This window comes from Scyliorhinus canicula, chromosome 9 (genome assembly GCF_902713615.1).
Source record: "Scyliorhinus canicula chromosome 9, sScyCan1.1, whole genome shotgun sequence".
Taxonomy (NCBI): domain Eukaryota; kingdom Metazoa; phylum Chordata; class Chondrichthyes; order Carcharhiniformes; family Scyliorhinidae; genus Scyliorhinus; species Scyliorhinus canicula.
The window spans coordinates 121467065-121488998 of record NC_052154.1 but is presented as its reverse complement, the minus strand read 5'-3'; the positions used below and the strand labels follow the sequence as shown (position 1 = coordinate 121488998).

The 21934-nt window shown below is 45.8% G+C and overlaps 1 protein-coding gene and 1 pseudogene across 1 annotated transcript in view; one reads left to right on the top strand and one right to left on the bottom strand.

The window, feature by feature from the left end:
- cracr2b (calcium release activated channel regulator 2B) overlaps positions 1-21934 on the top strand; it is a 175504-nt gene that overhangs the window by 100295 nt on the left and 53275 nt on the right. Inside the window, 3 exon segments of the mRNA XM_038807477.1 lie at positions 7303-7490; positions 14400-14471; positions 16667-16721. Of these exon segments, the coding sequence (XP_038663405.1) occupies positions 7303-7490; positions 14400-14471; positions 16667-16721 (315 nt within the window).
- On the bottom strand, positions 3156-3693 carry LOC119971646 (annotated as a pseudogene).

Genomic DNA, 21934 nt, shown 5'->3' with positions numbered 1-21934 from the left:
ATGAATATGGTTAGGATTAGAACTGGCTAGCCTTACACACTGTCATGCCACAGGTGCAAAAGGTTTGCAATACCCAGTGTTTGGCTCATACTGGGAAGACTAACCACTTATGCAAGAAACCAGAGGGCAACTAACTCCTATGGAATCATACACTTTTTAAAAATAAATTTAGAGTACCCAATTACTTTTTCCAATTAAGGGGCAATTTAACGTGGCCAATCCACCTAACCTGCACATCTTTGGGTTGTGGGGGCGAAACCCACGCAGACACGGGGAGAATGTGCAAACTCCTCACGGACAGTGACCCAGGGCCAGGATTCGAACCCAGGTCCTCAGCGCCGTAGGCAGCAATGCTAACCACTGTGCCACCGTGCTGCCCTCTATGGAATCATACACCAGGGAAAATCCAACACCCTCCAGATAAAGTTTGGGGGAAGAAAGAATAATTAGCTGCGTGAAGTCAGGAAGATTTTATCCCTTAATTACCTGCTTTAAAGCACAATAGCTTCACAGTATGAGGGTACTGTGAAACAACTGGAAAAGATGCTGCAGCCTCTCTGACTGAAGGAGCAATCAGATATGGAATGGCCTCGTGTGTGAGACCAAGACTGAAATGGGAGAAACATCAATGGAAACAAAAGCTTAGAAATCAAAAACTGAAACAGCACTTGGCAATTATTTAATTAGCAGTGAATCGCATCTAACTACTTTCTAATTTAAGTCGATAAAGTTGTTTACTTAGAAATGTTTGAGTATTTGCCACAGGGGATAATGAAATTGAGCTGTTGAATGGTGAGAAATTTGAGATAATAGAGATGTGAATTAATATCCAGGTGGACATTTACTTTCTTTGTGTCCTTTCAAGGACACTCCTATTAACCAAGTTTTGACATGAGAGGAAAATTACTGACTTGTTACAGAAGAACCTAAACTGGATAGCCTCTGAAAATGGGCATGTGCTATCTGATTGCTCCATATCTATTCAACATAATGCAGGCAGCAGGCCAACATTGTGCTGCCTGTACATTATACTAATTGCTGAATGCGGCCAACAATAATCATGCTCTTCTTTGGTCGCATGCATCAGCAAAGGGCCCAATATTTCTACTTGTTAGCATTACTTAAAGATAGCCTGCAATACTTAAGGTAGCCTACACTTCTTAAAAGGTAGGTGACTTGCAACAGAACTGTAAAACAAACAACAATCTCGGAGCATCAGAAAGTGCATGTACCAAGGAGATCAATGCTAGAGGTTTTGCCCCCCCCCCCCCCCCCCCCCCCCACCCCCCCCCAGGACTTAGATGCATTGCCACAAAAGTTCAATGGCTTCCCAAAAGGTTGTCCAGATCAGCGAATGCCTTTCAAAATGCCGCATCCTACCAACTGAAACACTTAACCTAACAAACTCCTTAATTCAACACACCCCTATAACTCACTTACCAACAATCTCTATTAATCATGGCTCATACTCAATATGCACAGTTTCGCTCACTCTCAGCATTTGGTACTGTGGTCAAACTCCACATTGCCAGCTGGTCAAATATGAGTCACTTCACTGAATGTATTGCACAGTATTCACTAACACACTTCCCTCCCTTTGGCAGCACTAAGTGGTGCACAGCTGGAAGCAGCAGGAGCTAAGCATAGGGGAAAGAGGTGTGATTGAATGTCTTAATCCGCATGAAGGAGGCAGTACTGGCCATTATGGGAAGGAACATTGTTGGATCTGTGTACACCAAGAGGACTAAATTAATTAATTAATTAATGATGGTATACTCCTTCCTAATCTTTCCTCTCTCATCCCACTTCTCCCACATCCCACAATCTCCTCTGATTTGCAAGTTGCAAAGGTGTAAGCATGTATCTCTTTTAAGTTCCCCTCTCCCTTCACCACAGCCTCATGTTCATCGCTTTCTCCACTCACACCCACAAAGTTGCAATCTGCACAGTAAGTGGAAGAAAAGCAATAAGGCAGCGATGATGAAGACACAGCCGCATGATTTCACAGTCAGTCACTAGCACCAATCTTAGTTCCTATCTAAGAGGTCAGTATAGAGGCAGAATCACAGAGGAGATACCAGGCACAATTAGTGTACTGGGTCCAGACCCAGGCACAAGAACTGTACAGGCCAGTTGGCCAGAGGGTGAGGAAGTGCACGAGCCATGCTGGACAGGACTTAGATGAGGACTGTGAGGAACTAAGCTAAAAAAGAAGGCTGATTGGTGTACACAACAAAGTCATTGGTGCATCGGGCAGCCTGCTGGAAAGAAATATGAAGAGCATCGAGGAATCTGGCACCAACTTGGCACAAGGCTTTGTGCAGACCTTGGCGCATATCCTTTTCAGCATGAGCCCATCCATTTCAGCATGGAACCAGAGGACACAACCATCAAACACTAAAAAAAAATTAGAGTACCCAATTATTTTTTTTCAATTGAGGGGCAATTTAGCATGGCCAATCCACCTAGCCTGCACATCTTTGGGTTTTGGGGGTGAGGCTCACACAGACACGGGGAGAATGTGCAAACTCCACGCGGACAGTGACTCGGGGCCGTGTCCTCGGCACCGTGAGGCAGCAGTGCTAACCATTGTGCAATTGTGCTGCTCGTGCAACCATTGAATCATTGAGTGGTTTCAACGCATGAGGAGGCCATTCAGCCTGTCATGTCTGTGCTGCTTCTCTGCAAGAACAATTCAGCTAGTCCCGTTTGCCTTACCTTTTCGTTTTGTCCTGAAATGTTTTTTGTTCTCCAGGTGCTGGAACAATTCCCTGTTGAAAGCCATGATTGAACCTGCCACGAACACACTCTTGGGCAACTGTGCTTCAGATTTAACAGCGCTCTGCATTAAAAACAAGGCTTTCGCCATGTCATCATTGCTTCTTTGGCCATTCACATTATATTGCTGCCCACTAGTTCTCACCCTTTCTGTCAATGAGAATGTTTTTTCTCTATCTATTTTGACTGGAGCCGCTCAGGATTTTTGATACCTCTATCATGTTTCCTTTCAGCATTCCTTTCCTGATGGAAGCAACCCCAGCTTCTCCAAGCTACCCATGTAGCTGAAGTCCCTTATCCCTGAAACCATTCTCGTAAATCTTTTTTTTTTCATTTTTAAAAAACTTTATTTGGTAATTAGTTTTATTACACCTCCACTTCATTTAGAAGGACACTCAAGCTTGCCCTGGCTGATATCCTCAATCATACTGTGGGGGGTGTTTGCTATCAATGTTGCAACCAATGGACTGAGCAGTTCCAAGGATTTCCTTCACTGTTCCTGAAAGTTCCCTGGCCACCGTTCTGGTGCCTCATCTGTCGAGTAATACTAACCACCTCATCAAACGTGATGCTGCCAGTGTGTTTAATGTTCTTTTGCTTTTTCCTGTCACGGGGTGGTTCCTTCAGGGCCTTGATGATGAGAGCAGAGGCGGATGGAACAACCTCAATCTGCGCCTGTCGGTTCTGAATAGTCAGCTTGATCGTGATTCGCAGACCTTTCCAGTCACCTGTAGCCTTGGAAATGTCATCTCCTACCTTCTTGGGAGACAGACCCAGTGGGCCAATCTTGGGGGTCAGAGATGAGGTTGCACCAACTTCACCCCCAGTGCATCGGAGGTATACGATTTTAATTTCGTTGGGGTCGAATTTAGGAGGCATCCTGGCGGCGTTTACTGCACCGGCGAGCGGTTTGGGTGTCGTCGTAAATCTTTTCTGCACACTCTCTAAAGTCCTCCTTTCTAAAGTGGAGGTACCCAGAATTGGACACAGTACTCTAGTTGCGGCCATATCAGTGTTTTAGAAAGATTCATCATAAATTCTTTGCATTTGTACTCATTGGGCGCGATTCTCCTAAAAGGGAACAAAGTCCCTGAGTGAGCACGTTTAGCACAAGAAACACATGGTTATTCAACGCAACTCGATTTGAATAAGGGGCCTGAACAGAGACTGCGCAGTCGAGCCCGCACATTGCACTGTTTTGTATAGTGGGGTGCTCCACTTGCTGGAACATTTTTAAATGCGCCCCAAACTCCGAGGCTTCCGAAATAATCCCTGACCTCCCCCATCCCAGCCCAAGCATACTATGGGAGGCCCCACACCCCCTCCATCACACAGGCTGGGCAACCCTGGCCCAATCGCGTATGTGCAAAAAATGTCAGCCTGGCACCTTGGCAGTGCTACCCTGGCAGTACCTAACTCGCACCCAAGTGGCACTGTCAAAATGCCAGGTTGGCACTGCCAGGGTACCCAGGTGGCACCAAAAGTGCCAGGGCACCACCCTGCCCAAACGGCATGCAGCTGGGGGCCTCTGATCCCCTGGGAGACCCCCATGAATACTGTTCTGTCTGATCCCTGTTTGTGGGGACCAGTGCTGAACAGCGCTTTCCCAAGGTCTCTGAGGCCTTGAATCCCAAAGTCTCAGGTACCTCGGGAATCTGCATATTAGAGTGAGGCCTTGCTCTGATATGCAGATTTGCCAAAATGTGATCCTGTCAATTATGGACAGGATTCACATCGCGACGTCTCGCGAGGTTGTGTTGGATCTTGCGAAGCATTGCAAGCTGGGCAGATTCAGCAAGCAAGGTCTCCTGGCTCATTGGCCACGCTGCGCCGCACGAGATGCTTTTCTGTCCCAGTGTGGCCGATGGATTGCGCCCTATGCCTTTATTTATAAAGCCAAGAATACCATATGCCTTATTGACCACTTTCTCAACCTTCCCTGTCATCTTCATAATGTTATACCTGCAGGTCTCCCTGCTTCTATACCTCTTTTGAATTACACCCTTTATTTTATATTGCCTCTCCTGATTCTTAAATGTATCACTTCAGACTGTGCTCTAAAATCAATCTACTATCGGCGGAAATTTCCAGAATATCATCAAAGGCCGATAGCAGGCAGGAAAAACGGAACGCCATTCAGGACATAGAGAAAAAAATAGCATGAGGCGGGTCCCATGACAGAGCCCGCCCTGCTAGCAACGTATATTTTGAAGATCAGGGCGCCAATTTTAAACGTTGTTCCAGTGCACAAATGTTGACTCCCCCCCCCACACACACACACAACCCATCCCCTGCCACAAATAACCCCCGACCCCGCACACATTATCCCCTGGCTGGCCTGGGGACCGCACCCAGGTGACTGCCCATTCTACTAGTATGCCTCTGTCCTCTTGAAGTTTTTCTATGCTTCTCACAGTTTACAATAATTCTAAGTTTTGCGTCATCTACAAATTTCAAAATGGTGCCTTATAGACCCAAGGCTGTGCTAATATAGATCAAGAAAAGCAGCGGTCCGAGCCCATTCCCTGTAAACCCTATTCTATCATTCTTGCTGTCAAAAGCAATCATTCACCACAATTGGTTCCTGTCATTCAGCCAACTTTGCATCCACGTTCCCACAGTACCTTGTATTCCATGGGCTTCAAATTTGTCGACTAGCCTGTTTGGTAGCACTTTATTAAACACCTTTTGGAAGTTCATGTACACCACACCAGCTGCATTATTCTCAAAAATCCTCTCCGTTAACTCACCAAAAAACTCAGTCAAATTAGTTGAACACAATTTGATGGCATCAAATCCTTGCCAGTTCACACTAATTAATTGACTTTTGTGCAAGTGACTTTGGCCCAGCTTATAGTTTCTTAAATTCTTCCTACCGTGGGGGTTAAACTGACTGGCCTGTACTGTTGGGCTTGCCCTTACAACAATCTTTTGAACAAGGTGTAATATCTGCAATTTGGCAGTTCTGGCACCACCCTTGTTTCTAATGTTGGAAGATTATGGTCAGTATCGCTACAATTTCCATCTTTCCAAATCCTCAGATGCAACTGATCTGGTCCTGACAACTTAGTAACTTCAAACGCAGCTAGCCTTTCAATCCCCGTACTGGCTGGGAATTCTGAATTCTCCCTCTGTGTACCCGAACAGGCGCTGGAATGTGGCGACTAGGGGCTTTTCCTAGTAACTTCATTGCAATGTTAATGCAAGTCTACTTGTGACAATAAAAAGATTATTATTATAATGTCTCCTCGTCATTAATTTTTATTCCATCCAGTATCACAGCTACCTCCTCTTTCATTGTGACTTTGCGTCTATCTTTATCAAGGAAGATGCTGCCAAAGTGTTCTTTAGTACCTCAACTGTGCCCTCTGCCTCATGTGTAAATCTACCTAATTAGTTCCATTCCTCTCATTGCTTTTTAACTATTTAATGCCTGGAGAAGACTTTTGGATTCCAATTCGCTTTTATGTCAGCTGACACTCCCTTCTCGTACTTTCTCTTTCACTCTCTTTTTTCACTTCCCCTCTGAAATTTCTACATTCAGCCTGGTTCGTGTATTACCAACCTGACATTGTCATACTATATGCTTCATTATACTCCCTATCTCTTTTGTATGGTGGCCAAAATCCTGGCTTCTGTGCAGCGTAAGCTCCTTCCGGCAAAAGTCGGTGTGCTGCAGTGGGCGTTGGACAGCTCTCACACAAAGTCAGCCTGCTGCCATGCTAGCTCTGACTGCTGGCATCACAGGGGGCTGTGGTGCTGGAGGCGACTATGGAGATAGGGGGGCCATGGAGGGACTTGAAAACAAAGGTGAGAGTTTTAAAATTGAGGTGACCTTGCATGGCTTTCAGGGAATCTTCTCAATGTGCCTGCTGCACATGTTCTTTGAGGTGGTGGTAGTCATGGGTCTGAAAGATGCTGTTGAAGGCACCTCAGTCAGTTGTTGCAGTATACCTACATGGTGCGCACTACGGTCATTATGCACGGGTGATTGAGGGAGTGACTCTTAAAGCTGGTTAATTTGTTCTGGACGGTGTTGAGCATCTTGAGTGTTGTTGACTTGCACTTATCCAGGCAGGTAGAGAATATTCCATCACACTCCTGACTTCTGCACGGTCGATGGTGGACATGCTTTGTGTAGCCATCGTAAAATCTTCTCCTTATGTTCTTACTCACACCGTATCGCATTCACCTATCAACCTGTGCTCACTGACCATGGAAGATGATGTGACTTTATGCATTGCAGCTGGTCTCCAATAGGCATAATTGGCTAAAAGAAATGCTGTGTAATGCAGGGCTCAGCCATACCAGCCCAGAAGGCTCAGTGTTTGATTGCTGATCCCTCTGTGGTAAGTTAGAAACTTAACTCGGTGCAGATCAGGAAGGGAGAAACCCACAGCAAGTCAGGGAAGGATCAAGAGATGGGTAGGCTGGGGAAATAAAAAAGGGAAGGTCACTAAATAAAAATGAATTCTATCATACTGCACTAAAGAATCCTGTCTGACTGACTGATTGCGTTTGCAGTTGGAACATCAACTTGAGGAGTTTAACTATGAACACACAGAAACTAGGATTCAGAATGAAAAGTTGAGGCGAATGAATGAGGACCTGCAGGAGCAGCTGGATAGGACTAATAAGGACTTGGAGACTACGCAATTCAACCTACAGGTTCTCCAGGATGAGGCCCGGTATGATCATCAGCAGAAAGCCAGGTAGGCTGGGACGCTTCACTACTCGTGTTTTATAGGCAAAATACTTTTGAGTCATGTATTACTTGCAGTGGGATTCAGGATAGCTCCTGTACTTTCCTCAAATCTTGTAGTCTCCCCAACCCTCATTTCTGTTGGTCATTCAGTGACCAGATAGGATACCCCTGGAAATCCAATACTATTCCTCAGGATATTGCTGGGACCAAACCTGGGGAGAAGAATTATAGGAGCATTTGAAAACAAATTCTTTCAACAATTCTGTCTAATAGTTACAAACCTTATTCGTGATGGGCCAGGAAGGGGGGAGGAAAAAACAAATGTTTAAGTGACGATCAGGAAACATGCAATCAGGAAATGAAAACTTTGCTTTGTGGAAAATTGTTCATCGCGGGAAGACGGGATACTGTGAGGTTGAACATATTGGATTGCCTTTGTGAGGAACAGGGCAATTGGGTGGGGGAGATTATGTTATGAAACCTCTGGGAATACATCCAGTCAGAGTTGACAACCCGAGGGTGAGCTCTTGGACATGATTGACAGCTCCCAATCATTGTCAAGGAGAAACGAGGTCACTACCCATTGAAGTAGTCTATGGTTTGAGGTTAGATTTTTAACAACTGCCTCAGAGAAAAAGGAAACAAGTATTTCTTCACCTTTCACCACCCCTCCTGTCCACTGTCTATTTGGGCCCTGCTGGTTTCCAAGCAGGATTCTCCTTTAAAGCTATCTTGTCACAAAAAAAATAGGTTTGGAAAACAAAACAGAATTGTAAAATTGATTTCTGGTGGTCAGTATTTAAGCTGTACTACTAAAGTTATTTATCCGATGTGAAGCTCTGGCACAACTTGATGTGACAATGAAGTACTATGTATATGGAAATTCTTTATTCAGCGTGATCAACAGTAAAACTGAAATGGGTGCTATGCCAAATGTGTCTGTGCTGTCACTTAAATGTCACTTATTTATTGCCGTGAAGAGATTAAAATGTGCATTCATCTGGAACACTCTGACTTTTTTAGTGTTTGCTTCGACTGATCATTTAACCATGGACATTGCCTTAACGAAACCCTGCCAAAACCCTCACAGCTTCGGGCATGCCCAAAACATGTGGACATGATTTGCTGGGCTTCCCGCGCACCTCGCACACCTGTCCTCTACCCCAAAAAACTTGCTCATCCTCGCCACTGTCATGTGCGTCCGGTGGATACTTTAAATTGTATCGGGCTAAGCCTGGCACATGATGAGGAGGTATTAACCCTGCCTAGGGCATCCGGCCATAGACCCGCCTCTATCTCTCCTCCTAGCTCGTCCTCCCACTTGCCCTTAAGCTCCACCACCGGAGTTTCCTCCGCCTCCGAAAGCTCCTGGTAAATATCCAATGCCTTCCCCTCTCCCAACCAGGTACTGGATACTACTCTATCCTGTATCCCCCGTGATGGCAGCAGCAGCGGAAAGGCTGGAACCTGCTTTCTCAGGAAGTCTCGCACCTGCAAATACCTAAAACCATTTCCTGCTGACAATTCAAATTTATCCTCCAAGGCTTTCAAGGTGGAGAAGCTCCGGTCTATAAATAGATTCCCCCATCCTTCTAATTCCTGCCCTTTGCCAACTCCGGAACCCACCATCCAGCCTACCTGGTACAAACCGATGAGAACGGAAGAGGTGCTGTTATTAGCGCTCCCAAACTTGTGTCTTTACATGATGCCTCCTCCATTCGCTCCCACACCTCCCCCCCCCCCCCCCCTCCCCCCCATTACCCATTTCCTAATCATGGCTATATTAGCCGCCCAGTAGTAATTGCAGAAGTTCAGCAGCGCCAACGCACCCTCCCCCGACTGCGCTCCAGCAACACTTTCTTCACTCGCGGGGTTTTACCCGCCCACACAAAGCCCAAAATAACCATATTCACCCGCTTGAAAAAGGCCTTTGGGATGAGGATGGGGAGGCACTGAAAGACAAACAGAAATCTGGGGAGGACCGTCATTTTCACGGTTTGTACCTTACCCGCCAGTGATAGCGGGAGCATGTCCCATCTCTTAAAGTCCCCTACCATTTGTTCCACCAGCCGGGATAGGTTTAACTTGTGCAGTGCCTTCCATTCCCAGGCCAGCTGGATTCCCAGATACTGAAAGTGCTTTCCTATCATTCTAAGCGGCAGCTCTCCCAGTCTCTTCTCCTGTCCTCTTGCCTGGATCGCGAACATCTCGCTTTTCCCCATGATCAATTTATACCCTGAAAAATTGCCAAATTCCCCCAGGATTCGCATTACATCTCCCGTCCCCGCCAAAGGGTCTGAAATATACAAGAGCAGGTGATCTGCGTAAAGCGAGACCTGGTGCCCCCCCCCCCACCCCGAACCAGCCCTTTCCACCTTTCCAGTTCCTCGAGGCTCTTAATGCCATGGCCAATGGCTCTAAGGCCAGAGCAAACAGTAATAGGGAGAGGGCGCACCCTTGCCTCGTCCCTCGTGTAGTTTAAAATACCCCAACCTTAGCCGGTTCGTACGCACACTCGCTACTGGTGCCTGATAGAGCAACTGCACACAGTCAATAAAGTCCTCACCAAACCCAAACCTTTCCAGCGCCTCCCACAGGTAATTCCACTCACTCCACCTGATCAAAAGCCTTCACCGCATCCATTGCTACCACCACCTCTGCCTCCTCTCATTCTGAGGGCATTATAAAAACATTTAAAAGCCTTCGTACATTGGTCTTGAGTTGCCTGCCCGTTACAAATCCCATCTGATCTTCCCCTATCACCCCCGGGACTGTATCTTAGCCAGCAGTTTGGTGTCCACATTCAGTAGAGAAATTGGCCTGTATGACCCGCATTGCTCTGGATCCTTCTCCCGTTTCAGGATCATTGAAATCAAGGCCTGCGGCATTGTTGGGGGGAGGACTCCCTTCTCTCTTGCTTCATTAAATGTCCTCACCAGCAGTGGGCTCAATATCTCTGAAAACCTCTTATAGAATTCCACCAGATAGCCATCAGGCCTCGGGACCTTGCCCGACTGCATGCCTTTCAGCCCCTTGATTATTTCCTCAATCTCAATTGGGGCTCCCTGCCCTTCCACTCATCCACCCTCGGAAACCTCAAATGATCCAAAAACTGCCTCATCCCCTCCACCCGAACCGGGGGTTCCGTCTCATATAATTTACTATAAAAGTCCTTAAACACCTCTTTCACCCCCACTGGGTCCAGGACAGTATTCCCGCCTCGACTCTTTACTTTTCCTACCTCCCTGGCCGCCTACCTTTTCCTGAGCTGGTGCTCTAACATTCTGCTTGCCTTTTTCCCATACTCATAAATCGCCCCCCTTGCCTTCCTCAACTGTTCCACTGCTTTCCCTGTAGTCAACAGCCCAAACTCCGCCTGTAACCTCTGCCGCTCCCACAGGCCCTGCGTCCGGGGCCTCCGAGTACCTCCTGTCCACCTGGAGTATCTCCTCCACTAACCTATCCCTCTCAGCCCGTTCCGCCTTTTCTCTGTGGGCCCATGTCGAGATTAATTCCACTCTGACCACTGTCTTCAAAGCTTCCCAAACCGTTGCTGCAGAGACCTCCCCCATATCATTTGTTTACAGGTAGTTTACCCCGCCCACAGATTGCTTCATCCGCTAGGAACACCACATCCAGTCTCTCCAGACTAACCCGTAGATCCACCCAATGTGGGGCATGATCCGACACTGCGATTGCCGAGTACTCAGTATCCACCACCCCCGGTATTAGCGCCCTGCTCAGAACAAAAAAGTCATTGCGAGAGTATACCTTGTGGACATGTGAGAAAAAAGAAAACCCCTTCGCCCTTGGCCGTGCAAACCTCCCTGGGTCTACACCCCCCCATCTGATCCATAAACCCCTTCAATTCCTTTGCCGTAGCCGGCCTCCTCCCTGTCCTGGATTTTGACCAGTCCAATTCCAGATCAATGACTGTGTTAAAATCTCCTCCCATGATCAGGTTATGTAACTCTAAGTCTAGGATCTTACCTAACACCCGCCTCATAAATTCCACATCATCCCAATTTGGACCGTATATGTTCACGAGTACCATCCGCATCCCCTCCAGCTTCCCACTCACCATTATGTACCTGACCTCCTTGTCTGACACGATTCTCCCTGCCTCGAATGCCACTCGTTTGTTGATCAAGATCGCTACCCCCCAGGTCCATGAGTCCAACCCTGAGTAGAATTCTTGGCCAACCCACCCCTTTCTCAATCTCGTCTAGCCTATAACCTTTAGGTGTGTCTCTTGTAGCATTGCTACATCTGCCTTCAGCCCCCACAAATGCGCAAACACGCGAGCCCTCTTGACCGGCCCATTCAACCCTCTGATGTTCCGTGCAATCAGCCTGCCCCCACCCCCGCCCGCCGCCAACTAGCCATTACCCTTTTTAGGCCAGCCACTAACTTGTGCCCTCCGCATCCTCGAGCCCCCCCTCGGGCAGTTACCATTCCCGACCTCCCATTTGTCCCCCAGTAACAGTTCCTCCCCTGTCAGCAAAGCAGCTCCCCCCCCACTCCCTCCCCCCCCAGCCAGCAACAGCACTAGAAACCCAATCCCCCAAGTCAAGCTCCAGCTTAACACCTGCTCACCCCCCACTGTGCTTCCGTGAGTCAGCTAACCCATGCTGACTTGATAGCGCCCGCCCATGGCACTAAACAGTTTGTCTCCCCATTGTTCTCTCCCCTTTCCCCCACTTGGACAAACGTATTAAAAGCATCACATTCCCCAGTAAACAAACATCAGAAAAAACAGTGAAGAAACAGCCACTTTAGAAAAAAAAAACACACCCAAAAACAGAACCAGCCCCAAAGACCACCCCCCCCCTCTAACCAGCCCTCTGCAAGACAAAGTTAACTTTAGCCATCAAAATAGCCCCTTATTACACATAACAATACTTACACAAATACAGCCCAGCACAACAAATCACCACCACAGTACTCTCCAAGGCTTCAGTGTCTTTTAGTCTTCAGCGCCTCCAGCCTTTCTTTCTTTAATAAAAGTCCATACTTCATCTGGTGTTTTGAAGTAGAAGTCCTGTACCTCATGTATGACCCACAGATGGGCTGTTTAAAGCAGAAGGTGTTTAAATTGTTTTTAAAGTATGTGTTGGTGTGGTTTCCCAATCTCTTTAGTTTGTGTGATCCAGTTCACTAATAATCTGCTGCAAATTTGCATTATGATTAACACAAAACGTTGGGTACCCAAGGGACCAGTGTCCGCAACACACACACAACACTCACACACAACACACGTGACAGAAAAAAGATCATAGAAATTAGTATTAGTTCACGTGATTTCTTGAGTCCGAGAACTCAAATTCTACAGTTTTTCCTTTGTGGCAGGGTTCAGTTCCGATGCGTTTGCATTTGGAGTTAACAAGTCATTAATTGCTGAAAGAATGTTGTCCATTTTGAGGGTCTGGAGTTGGGAAGACATTGTCTAGGCAGACCACTGACCCTGCTAGCAATGGGACCACTGACCCTGGGATTATTAGATGCAAATGACACCACTCTGGTTCCCTTTGAAATGGGCCCGGACCGTCACGGTGTGATATAAATTTTAGCAGTTTTGCAGGCATAGTAAGATTTGATGTGTGAGTATCTATTGTTCTTTGAATTGTAAGTATAAGATGTTTAATGTTTGTTAGGATATATTGATCATTTAAATTTTTAACTGGATGCAAAAATTCATGTCAGTATTCTTCGAGGAATTAACATAGTTTGTATTTGTACTTAGTAGTATTCAAAATAATATTTCAATGCAATCTTGTAATCTATACTGAAAAGAAAGAGTTATAGTACTCATTAAACAGGTTGTAGTTTCACATTGTAAACCTCATGAATCCTTAACATATTGTAGAATTCTTAATTATATATGATTCTAAATTCTGATAGAGGGATGCTTCAAGAAATTCAAGTTATAAACATACGGCGTGCGTAGAATGCTTACAGTTCAGAGGCAGGCCATTCAAACCATCGAGTCTGCACCGGCACTCTGAAAGACCACTCTACCCAGGTGTAATCCCCCATTCTATCCCCATAACCCTGTAACCTAACCTACTTGCCCCTGGACACGAAGGGCAATGTAGCATGGCCAATCCACCGACCTTGCACATCTTTGGACTGTGGGAGAGCACCTGGAGGAAACCATGCAGACACTGGGAGAATGTGCAAAAATCCATACAGTCATCCAAGTCTGGAATCGAACCTGGGTCCCTGGCGCTGTGAGGCAGCAGTGCTAGCCACTGTCCACCAGACATCCTTTTATTTCGTTGGGGAATTTCTGGGAGCAAGACTTATTATCATATGACCCAATTGCTATTTAGCTTGGTGATTAATCTTTTATGATATTTTGCTTGGTGATTAATGATTAATGGCACGTAATGTTGACTTTCATCTGTTCCTACAGCGCGGTCTTTCCTGGAACAGGTTGCTAGCCTGTCGCCAAAGGCTTACAGCTTGGGGGAAGGGGGGGGGGGGGGGGGGGGGGGTGCTACACTGTTCTGCTTCAAGAATAGCTGACCGGGAGTCTTTCCCACTTTTACCGCCAGTCATTGGTGTGTGTGGAAGGACTTTGTGGTTTTATACATTATGATTGCACCTTCCTTGATCATAACGTCCTGGGGTGGGACTCAAACCTGGAGCTTCTAACTCAGAGGCAGGAACTCTACCCATTGCACCACAAGACCTCCCCACTGCTTAGTTGAGGTTGGTTGTATTTCTATAGTGAGTGATAACTGCCAATAGTGGAAGTGGAGAGCTGGGAATACTTGCTGTGCTATTCAAATGTAACTCCTTGCAACGTGAGCAAACGTGGCTCTGGTGGTCCCCATGGAGCTCTCATTTGGTTAGGCTGATCCGCTTCAGAAATTAAATCTTGAAACCATTAAGCAGGTTTTTCTCTGAACAGGGATGTCCTGAAGGTGTCAAAGAACATGCAAAAGGAAAGAGAAAGTCTACTGAGACAGCTGGAACTTCTCAGGTAATTATGGCAAGAGTCCAAATAACAGCTCAAACATCAAAGTTTGATTTTCTAAATGATTGCAAATTAATTACAATAATGTTTCTTCATTCTTGTAATAAAGAAGAGATTATTTCAATAGATAATACATTTGGTAGGTTATTTTCTCACTGCTGCTCAGGTATTTGTCCTCTCATTTATTAAATTTAGTAAAATATTAATGCAAGCCGGGGGGGGGGGGGGGGGGGGGGGGGGGTGATGGCGGTGGTGTAGTGGTATCATCATTGGACTGGTAATCCAGAGATCCACTGTATTGCTCTGGGGATTTGGGTTCAAATCCCACCATAGCACCAGGAGGATTATTTTAAAAAGCTGGGCGATTAGCTCCGATGGTTAGAGCTTGGTTTATTTTGCATGCTGGCCAATGAAAGTCATGTATCTTAAAACAATCAAGGCTCCTGTTGTATTTAGTTGCAATTCTTTTGTTGTCGCTGTCACTGTGCAGAACGGCTCCATTCTTCCCTGGAGAGGGAGTATGTGGAACCCACAGGCACCGTTGAGGTGGGCACTGCAGGGACTAGGGTGAATTATCAACCCTCTTAATCATGTTTTGGTGTGTTTTAAGTTTCATTTGTGATTTGTTTTTGTTTGAGGCAGTATCACTTTAAGGGGCTGTCCCTTTGATTTGTCCCGCGGTATGTTTGATTTAGTTTACTTGGTTACTTGATCTACCTCAAAATAGGGTTTTGTCACTGGACTAGTAATCCAGATACCCAGGGTAATGCTGTGGGGGCCTGGGTTCAAATCACACTTTGGCAGATGGTAGAATTTGTATTTAATAGAAATCTGGAATGAAAAGTCTAATGACTCCCATGAAACCATTGTCGATTGAAACCATGAAACTATTGTCAAAAACAGCTTCCTCGCTGTTACCAGACTCCTAAACAACCCTCTTATGGACTGACCTCATTAACACTACATCCCTTTATGTTTCATCCGATGCCAGTGCTTATGGAGTTACATTGTGCACCTTATGTTGCCCTATTATGTATTTTCTTTCATTTCTTTTTCTTTTCATGTACTTAATGATCTGTTGGGCTGGTCGCAGAAAAATACTTTTCATGTAACTCGGTACACGTGACAATAAACAAATCCAATCCAATCCAATCCGACTGTTGTAAGCGCCCATCTCGTTCACTGATGTTGTTTAGGGAAGGAAACCTGCCATCTTTACCTAGCCTGACCTACATGTGACTCCAGAACTATAGCAATGTAGTTGACTCTTAAATGCCCCCTGAAATGGCCCTCTTGTCTAGCTGGCCAGTCAGTTCAAGGGCAATTAGGGATGGGCAATGAATGCTGGCCTAGCCACGACTCTGGCAATAAACTGATATTCTCTGTTTTGTACTTGAAAATAAATGAACCAAGCAAAGTACATATTTGGAAACATAGGAAGATTGAGACAAGGAGCACGGGACACGGTTGGAATCTGCTATTGCGTTATAACGCAGTTGATTTATACCTCAACTCCATTTACTTCCATATCCATATTACAGATACATTGTGGGATAGGGGCTACACTTCTCATGGTGATGTTGGCAGAGTCTGTCCAAGTGGAGTCGCCCTGTCATTGCTCTAATGGCAGGAAGCTAGGCATATGCTTGCTGCGGTAGCATATGTACTGAAACTGCTTGATGTGTACTCTTCAAGGGCATTACGGTTGGATGAATGACATATGACCCAACCAGGTCAGATACTGTGGACTGATCATGCAACCTCTCTTCTCTGCACCTCTGTAATAGATTAACTGTGTCCTTAAATAAAGAATGTGTGGGTCTTATAGAATCAAGCAGTGCTTGTGGAATTTTACAACTCCTCCCACCTGCGGGATTTTTCAGTCTCCCTGAAGTCAAAGGCTCGCTGCATTTTATGGCCCCACCCTCGCTGTGGCTGTGAAATTTCACCCTTCATGTTCAGATGATCACCTGTACCTTAGGAGCCATCTAACTCAGAAGAGTATTGACACTTTTAAGCTAACACCAACACAGTGGATGTGGATCTGAAATAGAGATTTTACTTGAGATTAACTCAGCAGAGATAAACATTGAATACTTGTTAGTGTTCACTATTAGTGGGATTAACTATGTAGAGTGTCACCAGTATAATTCACTGTCTGTGATCACTGACTGCAAATCCATCCTTTTTCTTTCAATCAGGGAGATGAACAAGAAACTCCGAGACGAAAGAGATGCCTATGAAGCCAAGAAGCTGGTTAGTCTCAAAAATCGAGTTGTAGCGCAGAGACGTGACAATTGCTGCTGCTGCTGCTGCTGCTGCCCTCCTGTGTGTCCACACTATGTTCCCTGGGGCCACTCTAAACAAGTTCTGCCAAACTCCACACCTTTTTAGCTGTATCATTGTGTGGGTACCAAACAGCATGACTAATTAATGCCAACTCATTTAGTTTGCTGGTTATTTACAGAATTGGACTCAATAAGCAGGTTAATTCCAGTCAGCTTTAAGATAGCTTCATTCTCACAAATGTAAACACACAACATGCAGACAGAATCTCTTTAGTCTCAAGAAGTGATATTTATATAATGCGCAGAGATGAGCAGAACATCTTAAAATGCTGGTTGTGTGCACTAATTCAATGGGATTCTGCATCTTGAGGGTGCACATATTTGTTTGAAGGATGAAATCCAATCCTGTTCAACATCTGTTACATGAAGGTTTTGCAAAGTGAGGTCAAAGATTTTGCTATTATCTTCAGCTCCTGCTTCATCTTGCACACAGTAAGTGGGCTAATTTGCAGAACAATCAAAGGCCAGTTGGAGTGGGGGTATTAAAAGATAGGTGCACTGATGTTTGTTTAAAGCGTATTGACACAGAGGTGTACCCCCCATTGGCCAGTGGCAGGAACCTCTGGTCCCGCCACTGTCAATGGAGTTTCCTGTTGTAGGCACCCCCTTCGCCGGGGAACCTACGATGGGGGACCGCCGTCAGTGGGATCAAGAGATCATGCCAGCAGGAGCAGCTGGCAATTCCAGCTGGATAATATCCCAGTGGAACTTCTGCTCCTGTTCATCCTTGGATGACACAGACATTTTAGCCAGAGTAACATTATCGGCTGTTTATTTTTTCCTTCTGTAACTAGAGACCATTAAAATCCATTTTTCTTTCACCAGTATGTTCCTGGATAACTCTTGGATGATGAATCAGTTCAAATTGATTTCCTCCTAAACTTTGGAAGTTGGCCTCCATCCATCCCTTGGTCCCTGCCGATGTTTCCCTATTGTCCTCTACACAGAACATAGAATTTGGAGATGCGTGCACATCACATCTGAGCTGTCTCTATGCGCATTGCACACTATAAGGGTCATGTTGCATTGTGGTTACCTTGATAGAAGGTTTATTTTCCAGAATAGTCAAGTATTTCTAATATTTGTCCGAACTCGCAGAGGGAATCTTTCCTGAACACATTTCCATTGTGCCTGTGGTCTGGTACTGCTGATGGGCAGAGAAGTTGTGGTCGCCAGGGTGACAATGTGGGAGTCACCTCTTGCCATTGTCTTTATTGTTGGGGTAGCTGCACTGGGTCAGGTGCTCCCACCATGAGGAGAAGGAGCGTGGTGAGACTGCGAGTAGGAAGCGGTTGCAGTGATGTTAACAGGTCCAGAAAGGTAATAGCAGCGTGGTGACGAGATCAGGACTCTACTGGAGAGGGGAGTAAGGTGAAAGTAAAGATGACTGCTAGTCAAGAGCAAGGAATCCAAGCCTTTCTCCCCACCTAAGATTCTTTGGGGGCAGAAAAGGTTTCACTTTTTGAAAAGTGGCAACTGTATACCATTCAGTAAGTCATGGTGACTCATATCACACAATGGACTGTTCTTTCAATCTGGCTCTTTTTTTCCTCCCTTGCTAAAATAAAGTATCACGTGGATGTGCAAAAGCATTGCAAATTGTCACAAACACCGTTAGCAAGTTCAGCATATCAAATTTGGTATCAAGGTTCTGATCTTACCAACATGCCTCCTGATTTGAACTTCTATTGAGCTTTGGCATGATTTGTATGCATCATACAAAATGGTGTATCAATACAAATTATGTATACATGAAAAATAATTAAATTTTGTGTATGTTGAATGGTAGATGGAAAACAACATCCACATTCTTTTTATTCTTTGATGGGATGTAGGTGTCATTGGTAAGGCCAGCATTTGTTGCCCATTCCTAATTGCCCTGTTCAGGTCATCATCAACTTGAAAGATGAATTCCATTCCTCCCAATAGATGCTGCCTGATATGCTGAGTATTTCCAGCATTTTCTGTTTTTATTTCAGACTTCTGCATCTACAGTGTTTTGTTTTGTCGACATGAGCAGTTAATCCTTTTGTTCGTTTAGGGAGTCGTTTAGGTGACCATCATAAGTATGGCATCCGAATTGAGTTATTAACTATGGGTTGTCATTTTCTTACTAAACCTTACTTTTAAGTCCCTTAATGAAAAAAATGAAAATCGCTTTATTGTCACGAGTAGGCTTCAATGAAGTTACTGTGAAAAGCCCCTAGTCGCCACATTTCGGCACCTGTCCGGGGAGGCTGGTGCGGGAATTGAACTGGCCTGCTTCCCTTACGCTTTGGATTTTTGAAGAAGTATTGCAAGAAGAGCAATTGTTTATAACATTTATTTTTCACCTCCCTACACCTTCCTAACAGTTTCCAAAAGGAGAGATGTTGGGCGGGATTCTCCGTCGGCGGAATCCTCCGCTGCGCCGGCAGCGCACTCACGCCCGCCGATTTACCGACGGTGTGGGGGTGGCCACAATAGAAACCCCATTGGTGGCGGCCGGGATGGAGGATCCCGCTGCCGGCGGGTGCATCACGCCAGAAATCAGGTCTGGTGGGACAAAGAATCTTGTCCATTATTTTTGGAAACTGTGGACAGGGTCCGTTTGGAAAGATAATAGTCTGATGTCAAGTGCATTATCACTACCTCTGCATTAGTGCCTCTGTTCTCAGATACACGAGAAAGGGTGTATGCAGAGCTGTAGATAGTTTCAGTATTGATTATATTGCTAGAAGGTTAGTGAGATACCAGAATGCAACGTCCAAAATTAATGTTTCTGCCAACTCTTTGCTGTCTCTAAAAGTGTCCTCTGAAAGTGGCTGGTGTGCAAACATCCAGTACAAGTTCGTCTCTTAAGCACTTCTAAGCGCCAGTTCACAGTTGAATGTCTGGATTTTAGTGCAAAGGTATTGGTAAACAAATATTGTTTGAAATCTGCTCTTCAGTATAAGGGTGGGAATGAAGGATGTAGGAATCCATTACTCACTGAATTGAAACAAGACTTATTTTAATTTCACAGCTCCAGGAGCGACATTACAAGAAACTCCTGGGAAAAAAATTAATCTAATTTTCGACAGGTGTTTTGTGGGCAATAATTATTCAGTTTGTATATAACTTACTTTATTGCCCTCTGCAGTAATTATAGATTCTTCCATCAAAATGACTGACTGAATTTGAAAGATGCTGTGTGAGCTCGCGACATACTGGAGGCTTCCAGTAGTAAATAAAGAGGTTTAGTGATGAAATGCGAAGGTTGTTAGATAACAGGCACAGCACACAATACAAAGGTCTTAGCACTTCAGCTCCCTGGTCGACACTGCCCTGGGTCCTGCTCCCAGGGCCCCGCGCAAACTTCCCATTGGCCGCGATTTGCACGCTCCTGCACATGGGCCCGAGCCAGTCACATGGTCCATGGAGCCCGCCCCCTTAAAAAGGCCATGTTCCCACATCCCTCCTCCCTTGAGTCCCTCAGCATGCTATCTCTAAACTTTGTACAAAAGTTACAATGGTTAACAAGGACAACCAAGGAAAGTGTGTCTGTCAAGAAGCCAATCGGTTTGGAGACCTCTGGATCCTCTCAGACCTCTGGATTTTCTCAGACTTCTGGGTGCTCTCAGACCTCTGGGTCCTCCCAGACCTCTTGCCCAGCCACAGGCTCCACAGTCGCTGCTCCTCAGGAGGGCCCACTTCGGCGACAGGTAAACTAGGCTCAATGACCTCAAAAGATGCAACAGACCAAAGTGAAACAGGAATCCCTGGCTCCCCTTGGCTGGACCGCATTGCACGAGTATTCATGATGCTTGCTGGATTTGCCATTGTGGGTCACCACCTCGTGACTTTTCAGGTGATCAAGTGCTTTTTGACGGTCTTTCTGTTAGCATTGACCACATAACACCAGTCCCAACTGGGCCACAACCCACCCTTCTAACCAAGGCGAATTGGCAACGAAATTCTGGACCAAAAACAGGTCTCCCACCTGGAACGATCCATCACCTCTCTGCTCTGACTAATGACTCTTCTGGGAGGCTTGACGTGCCTCCACCCTCCCCGCCAAATTTGGAACTACAAGATCCAATCAGATTCTCAACTGACAGCCCATGAGCAGCTCAGCTGGTGTGGCCCCGTGGTTAAATGAAGGATTGAGTTGTACAATAAAAAATTTGGCAACCTCTGGTGAAGTGATTTATCGATTGCTTTTTTATGGCATTCTTGAAAGTTTGAATGGCCCTCTCAGCCAGACCGTTCGACACCCGGTGCTAGGAGGCTATTGTTGTACATTTTACGCCATTTGCTTTCACAGAACATTGGAAATCATTGTCGGCGAAAGGGGTGCCATTGCCCGAAACATTGACACTGGAAGCCCATGAATGACAAACGCTCAGAGCATGGCATCTACCGCGGCCACCAAGGTAGTGGTCCCCATCTTATGAACCGACAGCCACTTATATCTTACCCAGGAATGGGCCTGCGTAATCAATGCTTCCCTGGTCCATGGCCAACCTGGCCATTCCCGGGGTGAAGTGTGGCGGAAGGCGCAAAGATTGCTGATTTGGCCAGGGGTTGCACTGTTTTACTAGTTCTTCAATGGCTTTGTCTATGCCTGGCTACCATACGTAACTGCACAACATCTTCATCTTTTTCTGCCCTGGGTGAGCGTTGTGTAGCTCTTAAAGGAGGGGCCTGAGGTGGGATTACCATCCGTGAACCCCACAGAATCACATTCTTCACTTATCAACTCATCTTGACAAGGAAGTAGGGCCTCAGCTGTTCAGACTTCTCATAACGGCCAGCCAGACTGTATCAATCATTTGACCTTCAAAAGAATAGGGTATGTTGCTGTTTGTCATTTTAATAAATGACCTGGAGGAGGGCGTAGAAGGATGGGTGAGTAAATTTGCAGATGACACTAACGTCGGTGGAGTTGTGGACAGTGCAGAAGGATGTTACAAGTTACAGAGGGACATAGATAAGCTGCAGAGCTGGGCTGACAGGTGGTAAATGGAGTTTAATGCAGAAAAGTGTGAGGTGATTCATTTTGGAAGGAATAACAGGAAGGCAGAGTACTGGGCTAATGGTAAGATTCTTGGTAGTGTGGACGAGCAGAGAGATCTCGGTGTCCATGTCCATAGATCCCTG